Source organism: Priapulus caudatus, unplaced genomic scaffold (genome assembly GCF_000485595.1).
Source record: "Priapulus caudatus unplaced genomic scaffold, Priapulus_caudatus-5.0.1 Scaffold17, whole genome shotgun sequence".
Taxonomy (NCBI): Eukaryota; Metazoa; Priapulida; class Priapulimorpha; order Priapulimorphida; family Priapulidae; genus Priapulus; species Priapulus caudatus.
Window position 1 is genome coordinate 1,331,304 of NW_014577078.1, and position 11,124 is coordinate 1,342,427.

At 46.6% G+C, this 11,124-nt stretch overlaps 1 protein-coding gene across 1 annotated transcript in view; it reads right to left on the reverse strand.

The window, feature by feature from the left end:
* Positions 1-11,124, reverse strand: part of LOC106810739 (probable indole-3-acetic acid-amido synthetase GH3.9) — an 18,550-nt gene that overhangs the window by 5,876 nt on the left and 1,550 nt on the right. Inside the window, exons 2-6 of the mRNA XM_014814182.1 lie at positions 2,367-2,557; positions 1,871-2,002; positions 1,109-1,255; positions 686-839; positions 386-493 (exon numbers count right to left, since the gene is read on the reverse strand). Coding sequence (XP_014669668.1) covers positions 386-493; positions 686-839; positions 1,109-1,255; positions 1,871-2,002; positions 2,367-2,557 — 732 coding nt within the window. The remainder of the gene's footprint in view (positions 1-385; positions 494-685; positions 840-1,108; positions 1,256-1,870; positions 2,003-2,366; positions 2,558-11,124) is intronic.

Sequence of the window (11,124 nt, forward strand, 5' to 3'; positions counted from 1 at the left end):
GGAAGAGGTTGAGGCATGAGACACCGGGAATGACGGAAGAGGTTGAGGCATGAGACACGGGAAGGAGGGGTATGAGGCAGGGGGCGGTATAGGGGTTGGCATGCCGCTGCCGGCATGTGTTGCGACTATGTCCTCATCCTGCTTGAATGTAGCAAGGTTTGTTGAACCCTAGCCACACACACACACACACACATATACATACATACATACGTAATATAAATATACATGATTGTTTTCTGATGATACTATGATAATAAGTCTACGCACGCGTATGCGCGTACGCACGCACTCGCGCACGAACACACACGTAGGCCTATACCCGCACGCACACGCACACGCACACGCACACGCACACGCACGTTATATATATACTATTAATACTTACATGCATGCTTATCTTTTAGAGCAAATAACAGATGCAGGTAAAGCATCTGCTGTTCATTGCTGATATCCATAGCTTCAAGCGGCGTCGTCGTCGTCCTCAGGTACAAATCTAGGTAGCACAAGATGGCAAACATTAAATGCACAAAAAAGTAACTATAAGTAAATATGATAACGTATTCATGTAAACTAGCCTGTTTGCGGGCTACGAGTTTAGATGAGTGAATTGATGCGCAATGAGACTTCACGTCACGCTCTCCCTAAACGCAGATGGCAAGGTAACCGTAATTAAAATAGTACTTACCGACGTAGAACGTTCGCGGCATGCCCGACATAGGGCCCATAACTATGCCAGCTTCCGTATAGCGGAATCTAGGCATAATGAATAGCCGGATAGATCTTCCCAGAGAGCGAATCGGCGGAAACTTCGGCAATACTGTCCCCATATATGCCATCAGCTACAACGAAATTCGGAGCCAACAAATTAGTGCTATTGCGAGTCCAACCCGTCTCTTTAATAGTAATCCAAGATCCTTAATATATCGCATTATGTTTCTTTAACTTCGCTCAATGCTTATGCGATTTATGTGCCTGTTTTGATGCGCCTGTTTACGACGAACAAACTTATACGCATGTAGATGCACGCGCACTGCACCGGGATGACTGGTCACCTATGCAATTATAGCAGTATATGTCACTTGCAATCAGAGAATCGCATGCTACTTACAGTATATACGATAGACTTGAATGCCGCTAGATCGATCGGCAGTACTTTAGAGAATCCGCTGCTTGTGCTAGATGTGACACCGAAGTAAAACGGCTTTTCAGGGAGAAGAATTCCAACCTCACCCTTCATCACTCGATCGATTGAGTCCTGTGTGTATAGAAAGAAATCCAGCCGTATATTCACGTGAGTGCATGCCGCTTCCGCTTTTGAGATCCACTGTTAGGGATGACGCGCTGTTGCACGTTGCAGGTTTAATGATACTGTGTTGCATTTCGCGAAAATACCTGTTGATGCCTGTTATGATATAAAAAATAATAATACAAGTTTGGCGTTACGTCCGTTTCGAATATATGGGATGATATCGTTTATGTAACTTCAATAATGTAGGAGTAATAACAGTATCAGCGTTGTAATATGCATAATAAGATATAAATAACGTTACTGCTGTTACGATGTTATGGGTATTACATAATTAAGGTGACTACAGTAATTACGTAATATACAATAATTACTACAATAGTTACGGTAACTACAATAAGTTGAGATTATCAGGCATACAGATTTTTCGGATGTGACGGGATCCAAAAACCGTTCATAAACGATTGCCCAGAGTCTAAATGAAATACACTGTAATATAACAGGAGGAAAACCTTCATGTTACGTTTGCAGTGGTTTTTATTATATACTACACATCAGGCTAGCTCCATCAGTCATTTCATTGGCTAGCTCCCAATATCAGGCAATTATTATTGAGCGTCGTACCTTATAGTCTGGATACGTGGTTAACGCCTGCTTTTTTACATATTCTTCTCTAGTCGAGATAGAAGCGAAATTGTGATTCTTTCCCCATTCAGTCTGGCTACGTTTCTTTAGGATATTGCGTAGCATCTCATCCTGTATGAACGGAAAAGCCATTAACATTACCTACATGAAAATTGTTTCTATTGCCATCGACTGCTTAGGCTTATATATACGCCTAAATAACGGTAACACGTGAGCGAGCATACGTCTCTGTACGTGTCCTAACGTTCTATTGCCCGTATTTAAATTATATGTGCATCGCGCTTCGTTCTCGATTTGGAATAACGCGATCCGTGGTAAGCGAAATTTCGACAACGGATTGCGCTGACGGCGTTATTGTGTGGCGCGCTCACGTTAATCAACGCTGATATAGTAACAACGCTCGCGCGCGAAGCCACTTGGTCCATGTCATAATTTGGGTCGACGGCGACGAATATCTCAGCATATAAACGCGCACCTGTACTTCCTTCGTCCGGATGCTATCCTGGTCGAGCCGGCGCTTGGCGAACTGGCCCATGCACATGCTGACCACGATGAACGAGTATTGCGTGATGGCGGAGAGCCACGTATGCGCCTCTGATGCCGGAGACATGCGACTCATGTCGAATGCCATCGCAGCCAGCACCGAGAAGATGATGCCCCATAGTGCTGTACGTATAGAAGGCGGCGTGTAAACACAAATATGTGAATCCCGTATGAAGTGGGTGGGGGTGGGGGTATCATGCAATACGGTATATGCTGTAGCCCCAAGTGACATCCTACGAAAGGCAAGTAGATAATCAACTCCGCAAACAAGCAAGGCAATAGCTAAGAGCTCGCTACTAAAACCGTTACAATTATGGTTTATTACGAGTGCAGTTTATATAATAATTATATATAACATATATATATTTACTGTTAATATCAGACACATCATTTAGAAAACATCATATTTGAACGGTCCTGATAATATTGGATAATGTGTCTGTAGTGCATGTTTGGGAGTACGCTCCAGTATGTAGTGTATACAGTCAGAGTTAATTGAGACAACAAACAATGCAAACAAAACAAACAAACAAATATTATTTGTTTCTTACACCTGATACATTTATATGTACACAAGCGGTAAGCGCGGCTCGATAGACAACATGGATTTGCCGCAACTTTTTCTCTCTTACGGGGCTATTGACGTCACGCAGCGTGCGTGCGTTACGGTGCCGGGCGATAATAGTCGGACGGCCGTGTTGCGATCTCTCGGAGCCAGCACTCTTCATGTCGGTGACTGGCAGTGGCAGTATGGATGAGTTTATATAATTGCCTCGTGGATTCTTCGAACGCGTTCAAATGAACTGAGGCGAAAAATTCTCGTTCCGCTCGTTTACGCTTCAGCCACAGCAATTATTCGAGTGCCGCCCTCCCTCATCTCAACCACCACAGCCGACCATGTAGTCAGAGAGAGAGAGAGAGAGAGAGAAGAGAGAGCGAGAGAGAGAAGCAGAGAGAGAGATGAGAGAAGAGAGAAGAGTAGAGAGAGAGAGCGTGTACTGAGGAGAGAGAGGAGAGAGGAGAGAAGGGGGGGGGGGGGGGGGGGGGGGGGGGGGGGGGGGGGGGAGGTGGGGGGGGGGGGGGGGGGGGGGAAGTGGGGGGGGGGGGGGGGGGGGGGGGGGGGGGGGGGGGGGGGGGGGGGTGAGAGAGAGAGAGAGAGAAAGAAGAAGAGAGAGACAGGAGAGAGAGAGAGATAAGAGAGAGAGAGAGAGAGAGAGAGATGAGAGAGAGGCGGAGAGAGAGAGAGAGGGGAGAGGGGAGCAGAGAGAGAGAGAGAGCAGCAGGGAGAAGAAGAGAGAGAGAGAGAGAAGAGAGAGCGAGAGAGAGGAGAAAGAAGAGAGAGAGAAAGAGAGAGAGAGAGGAGAGAGGAGAGAGAGGAGAGGGTGGGGAGAGACATGTCTACATGCTGCGTAGCCGAGGCGAAGACGCGATAAGTGTTTACACGAACACCTCATGAAGTCATTACATACGCAGCTACATCGGAGATTAAAGAAACATTCGCTAAATTATTAACACGGCATGCTGAAGGTTCACCGCGCATAGCTTCGTTTATATAGGAACAAAACAAGTTGTGCCTGCTGTGGTGTTCCGAGTCGCAATTCTATTGTACGCACTTTCTTCGCACCTATTTTCTGACTTTTTGGTTTTCGATGCAGAAAAAAAGTCCAATGATATTATTCAATGCGGCCAAATAATACAGATTTTTTTTTTTCAAAATAAATTAATTGTAAATTTTATGCGCAAGTTAATATGATTGCAACAACGATGTTCAGCGGAGAAGAAAAACGAAGAACAGAAATACTCAACGGAGGACTGATTAGGAAATGAGTAAAATGAACTTTATTGCGAGTGCACTGCTCTATAGGACTTGCCTATCATCACTCAAGCTCAGAACCTTGATGCTCTTATGAGTAGCGCCTGTATCTCTTGCAATTTTATTAACATGAAATCGGCTTTGAATTAATACTCGAGCTGCTCTTCTATAATCCGTAGTATAGTTCAATAGATCACATTAACCTAACTTCTCTACAAATGGTTATCGTGACAGTGTGATGGCCGTGGACAATTATTTTACTGCGTTTCTAACACGATTAGAGAATAAATGTAGATACATGCTTTGAAATCTGCACATCAGACCGTTTTTTGGGGAACCGTTCGGGACCTCAAATCTTTCCATAAAGAAGTTATTCAACTCATTCGCTAAGGTGATCTCTGGCGAGGTTTCTGCAACACTGGCAAAGAAACGCATTTATTTAGCTATCATCCTGGTAATATTCAAGAGTGGACGCCTCTAAAATAGAGAGAAATAAAGAGAAAACACTTATTGCATTGCCGCAATGTATATTATTCAACGCATAAAACTACGCCTAGTATGACAATCGCTTGTCAATATCCGTCCTTGAACGAATTAAAATAATAGCAGGCGAAATAGAAGCACGTTTAATTATGAGTGTTTAAGTGGTAAGGCGATGTCCGCCGCCATTCAGTCATTTGTGGTCTATATATTTTATTGCATATAAAAAACAATCTATACAAATTTATTTATACTGAACATATTCACCGATATATATAGCAAACAGTGACGAGCCTCTTAGTTAGCTGTACATTCACCAAGCATCTGAGCACGAGATTCAACGGGCTTTGTGTCGACTTGTTAGATAGGTGGCCCCTCAGTACGCAACCATTAAAATAACTGCGTTAGCATTAATTACAAAACAAAACAAATGTGGAGATAGTTAGATAGTCCCGACCCAACAATAACGTTCTATGTACACCAGTTATTGTCAAAGATTAAATATATTATAGAGATAATGTCTTGTTTAATCTTCGTTTAAATTACGGTAATTAATTTGAATTAAATGTGAGGGGTACCATCAAGCAAAATACCTGCGCTGCTCACTTTTGCAATGCCGATCGAACGCTGTGCGTTTTATTGTTAGCAGCCGCAAACGGCAGTATTATTAATGTTATCAACATTAGTAACTCATATAAACGCGATCCCCAACTATAGGTCGCGTGCAGCAGCAGTTATTCCGTGTTCTCCCCAGGCTTTTCGATATTCGTATTTCGTAGGCGACCAGTCCTGTTTCGTCGACGTGTGATTCTTCGTGTCTGTCCTTCGTGTTGTTCGACCAGTCCTACTTCGGGTAAACAATTTGCATTCACTGTTCCTCGGCTTTCGTTTAGGGCGCAAGCATCGCAGAAAGAATGTTGGTGCGTCCATATTGTTATTGCGAGAACTTCACAGTAAGATTTTTGAAGAGATTTCACCGAGTTAGTATTATAGAAACCACAATACAATTAGAAAGAGAATAAAATAAAAATAGAAGAGAATTAAATTAGAATAAGGATCACGCAATAAGATAATAGTAAAGCACACTCAAGTACATTAGAAACCGTACGCAATTTGTATTACAATTATTACGGCATTGGCTTGCGGCCAACGCTAAACTAAGATAAATTGAGAATATTATCGGCTATAGTATGTTGGAACGTAACATGCCGTACGAACAGCGCTATGCACGGTTTTAGAGGATATGCGATTTTTTTTGCTTAATAAATTTGTGGAATTAAGACACAATGTATAGTTCTACATAAAAAATTCAAAAGGATTCATGATATGACGCTTGATGTGCTTCATAGTATACGGCCTTGATGTGTATGAATGAAATATAAGGCGTTCTTTCCTCGTCTGGGCCTCCCATGAATTCATCGTGCATCACTTTCCTTTTCTTGCGTACCAATGTCTCCTCATCTATCGCCTTTACCTTCCAGCATTTCTTCAGCCTCATAGTCAGCTCCTTAACTCCTTTGTTCCTTTTATCTCCTCCTAAGCTCTCCATGCTCATTACATCATCTCTATTTTCTCTTCTGCTATCACTTATCTCTTCTCTTCCGACTCATTTTGTCCCGCTTACCTCTCCAGACTCCTCTATAACTCAGTCAATGCCACAGTAACCTATCGGCTTAAGCATTGGAGGAACCACTCAAAACAACGGCGAAATTTCTTGGCGTATAATGCTGACTCGTTCGGTAAAGGTTACTGACGTTCCGTATTGTGTACCGTACAGCACTGCAACCATTTCAAACACAAGCATAATAATATTAACTCTGAAGTGGTTCTGTGAGAAGTAAGAAGTTGAAGTGAACAGCTGTTATTTACTTACGGAGCTCCACGGTTCTGTTTAGGCGTTTCCAACTCGGCATGATAGAAGACGCGATACGAGTGTGGGACAGTCCGGAAACGAACACTGTCTTTGTTAGTCGGTGACAGACTTAGCTTGGCGGCTTGCAGTTATCACAGTAGTAACTCAAACGTGTCCCCACTGTAGCGCTGCAGCGCGTTATTCGTGTTCCGGAACTTATTCGATTTTTAGGCGCTTAGTTGTTGTCGACCAGTCTTTCTTCGCGGTAACAAATTTGCATTCACTGTTCACCGGCTTCGTTAGGGCGCATGTCATCGCCAGCAAGATGGGTGTACGTATCCATATTGGTTATCTGCCGAATAATTGGGGTAAGAGAATTTCACAGTAGTATATAGAAACACAATACAATTTATGAAAGAGAATAAAATAAATAGAAAGGAATAAATAGAAGGACAACGTCTCAATACACGACATAGAAATGCACAACACAAGTAATTAGAAACCGTACGAGAATTTGTAATTCATTATACGATTTGGTTTGCGGGCAACGAAAATAATAATTAAGAATATTATCGGCTAGTGTTTGTTGACTACATGCCACGTGACAAAGCGCTAGCACGTTTAAGAGGTATGGATTTTTTAATGTTATAAAAAAAATGCTGGAAATTAAACACATCTATATGCTACAAATAAAAATTCAAAAGAGTTCATATACGCCTTGAGTGTGTTAACATGTTGATGACATTGAACTATTAAGCGTTCCTTCTCTCGTCGTTGCATTCTCATGCATTCACGGCATCACTCCTTTCTTGCGTATCCATTGTCTCGTCAATATATACGCCTTTACCTTCCCCCACTTATCTATCAGCCTCTATTAGCTCCTTAATGCATTTGTCCTTTTTCTCCCTCCCTAAAGTCTCCCTCTCATTACATTCATTTCTCTTTTTCTCTCTGCGCTCATTATTCCTCTCTCGCATCATTTGTCGCTTACTCTTCAGAGCTCTTCAGTATAACTCACCAATCGCCACTAGACCTTCGCTTAACATTGCGAGAAACCATCAAAAAACAACCGGCACCAGAAAACTATGTGCGTATAGCTGATCCGTCTAGCTAAAACGGTCACTGACCTTTCGTATGCTGTACGCTACCTACATGCCACACATTCCAACACGCAACACTCAATACCATATAACTCCAACTGACAGTGTGATCTGTGAGCAAGTAGAGTAGAGGTGAGAAGTATGAAGTGTTCACTTACTACGATGCGCACGGCTTATTTCTAGGACTTTCAAAACTCGCAATGATTAAAAGACGCTGCAGTTTGGACAGACTCGCAAACGAACTACTGTTTGTAGTCGGGAACAGGTTAGGCTTGCGTAGTCAGGATGCAACGGGTGCTGGGGTAGTCGTTCGGCTGTATCTTGACATATCGCCAAATCTGACGGCGGAAAAAGTAGAGACAGAATATAAGTATACGCTATAGAGTATATATCGCTGTGTAGATATAACTGCTGAAAGCTACAAACGACGAAAACGACTGCACATACAGGCGAACGCACTTATTACATTGTCTGAGCCACGCACGCACCCGGCGCCACGCCACGCACACACACGCGCGCACAGCACACAGACACACACGCACGCGCGTACACACGACACTCACACGCACGCACGCACCGCCTCACGCACATGCCACGCAACTTAATTCGGGGCGATCGTCATCGGGACCCGCGGCGGCCTGCTCTCGCGCGGCGCCGGGGGTCGGGGGCCCTCCCCCCCCGTGGGGGTGGGCCTGGACCGGAGGCCGGGGCCCCCCCTTCGCCACCGCGCGCACGCCTGAATCCATTCCTCTCCCATCGCGCTCCCCCCCTTCCGCGCACCACCCACCCTCACCCCCGGCTCCCCCCTCCCCCCAGGGCCTCCCCCCGTACCGGCCGCGCGCATAGCTCGACTGGCCTTGCCGCGGTCGCTGCTGGGGCTGCGGCCGAGCGCCGGGGGCACCGGCGGGCGGGCGTGGGCGGGGGGAATGCCCAGGGGGGGGCTGAGCCCGCCCACACTGCCCGGCGGCCTCCACGCACCGTACACAGCCGCCCCCCCACCCCCCCCCCCCCCCCCCTCTCCCAGCCGTCGGCGCGGCCCCGGCGGGGCAGCTCGCGGCGCCCACCGCCACCCCCCCCGCTGGATCGCGTATACGGGCCAACATCCCACGGGGGGCGTGCCCGGCCGATTGGTCACGACGCCCCCCTCACCCCCCACAGCTCCCCACACCTCCCCACTCCCCCGGGGGGGGGGCGGCCGGGGGCGGGGCGGCGTCGCCGACGGGGGTGGGGGCTCGCGCTCCACACCGCGCCAGCCGCCGGGCCCCTCCGGCCGGGCCGGCGGCTATGTGGCCCGATGGGGTTGTGGGGGTGGTGGGAGGGGGGGGGGGGGGGGTGGGGGTGGGGGCCGGGGGCGGGCGGCCCGCCCCCGAGCCCGATCCGCGGCCCGCCCCCCGCCCCGCGGGGCCGCGAGCCGCCCCCCCCCGCCCCCCCGGGGCCCGTCCGGCCGCGCAGGCCGCCGGGCGGCCCGCGTTCTTCCCCTTCGCGCCGGCCGCGCGCCCCCGGCCCCCGCCTCCGCTTCCGCGCGGGCCCCCCCGCGGCCGGCGGAGTCCCCAGCCCCCCGAATTGTTCATCGGCTTTTGTCAATTATTTCCTTAATACGAGCCTTTGCATACTGTGAGGATGCATTTATTATTGAAGAAGTTGACTTCAACGCGTCCAATAGTGTTCGTCAGTGACATTTGCGGTGACATTACTGTGCTAGTAATACCAAAGACTTGAAAATGGTACAACACTGTTCTCGTGCTTAGTATTTCAGCGATAAAAAGAAGATAGAGTTGGTGGAAACGGTGACCAAAATATAAGAGAGCGCTGTATGCCTGCCTGCTGGCACCCGCCAGTTGAAAAACCTGTGAATCTTTCACTAGCCCCACTAAGCCAGTATCAGCTAGGGCACCCGAAAAAATTATATTATTTACTGTGATAGTCCGGAAACCAACACAGGTAAATTCCCTAGATTTTATAGTTAAAGCTGGTAGAACTCAAGAATACACAATAAGTTCAGAAATAATGCCCAACAATAATATTTAATCAAAGATAATCAATTATTTCAATCGCAAGCGTTTCTCTCCCCCAACGAATTTCCAAGAGTTTTCTGCCCCTTCTACAACAATTAAATCACTATAGCCGCCACAATACTCGCACCGGTAGATCATGCTATCTACTCTCTAACTCGCTAAACTCGTCTATTATCTCTCCTCCTGAAAATCGCACATCGCGCCTCGCGCCTTTTAGTCATGGCTGGCCCGCATCTGCTTCCTTCACATGACGTAGTTTTCCCATCATCATCGGCGAATTCCAGGTAACAAAGCTCCCAACGTCCGTTCGCTCTTTCGCTCCTCGGCTAAATACTATTGCCGGAGTTTGTCTAAATGAGGCAAAATAGCTCCACTCTCTATGGCCGGGTTATTCTTGACAGATGCGTCAGTTGCCAACTGGCACAGAAACGTATGCGGTTCAACACGTACGCTAGACTCTTAATGTAGAGATCGTTCATCATATACAGCTCCGCCTCTCGTGTTACTCCGCGGGCTCCTGCATCCCATCTCGCCTACTATCCAGCGAAGCGCCGCACTATGCCCATCCAGCGCCCCTGGCTCACTACTGCACGCTGACACCTGATGACCGTTCTGTGTCACGCTGCCTGGCCACGACTGCTTACAATCTGAAGTAGTTCGGACGCTCACAGCGATTAATAATCAGAAGTGGAATAATAACGTAGGATTTTTCTCTAATTATAGATCGGATACATAGCATCTCAGGTCCGTATATCTCTGCCAGTATTCAGCGTGGTGAGTATAGATCCCGTGGAAAGATGCACGCGCGCCCGAGTATGTCGTCCGCCGCGCCTGGTTTCTTCCACCAAATCACCAGCAACACGCTATCGTCTAACCATGACTTTGGCTGTCGTTACAGTGACTAGCACGCTCTTGTGATATCATGGGAAAGCGTATAATGACTTATATTTGCTCATTAATACGCTCCTGGTGATATGTATATAGCCACGACAGGACCGTACGGTACGATGATTACAAAAGTACACGTTATAGTCGATAAAAACCATGCCCAGAGTCCATGCCCAACATTCTTGCTTTTCTCTTTGAGCAACACATTAAAATCAGGAGTAAGATAATAGAAGAAATGTTTTATAGTTGGATAGTTTAAACAAACCGATAAATGTCCTCTATGTACCACGAGCCTTTTGTAGATATACATCACGTATATACGATATACTACGCTAATATAAAATAAAATAAACAAATAGCACAAAAACCAATACTATAGTTGAAGTGAGTTGGTTTGTTTGTTCCTCCCGCATTTTGTGATGATTAACAACCATATACGTGTTCCCATAGAGCCCATGAGGCGAAAGGTAGGGTTGGAATTATGAAGACTACATGAACAACGGGATCTATATAAGGTGTATGATATCAAGAGCGTATTAATT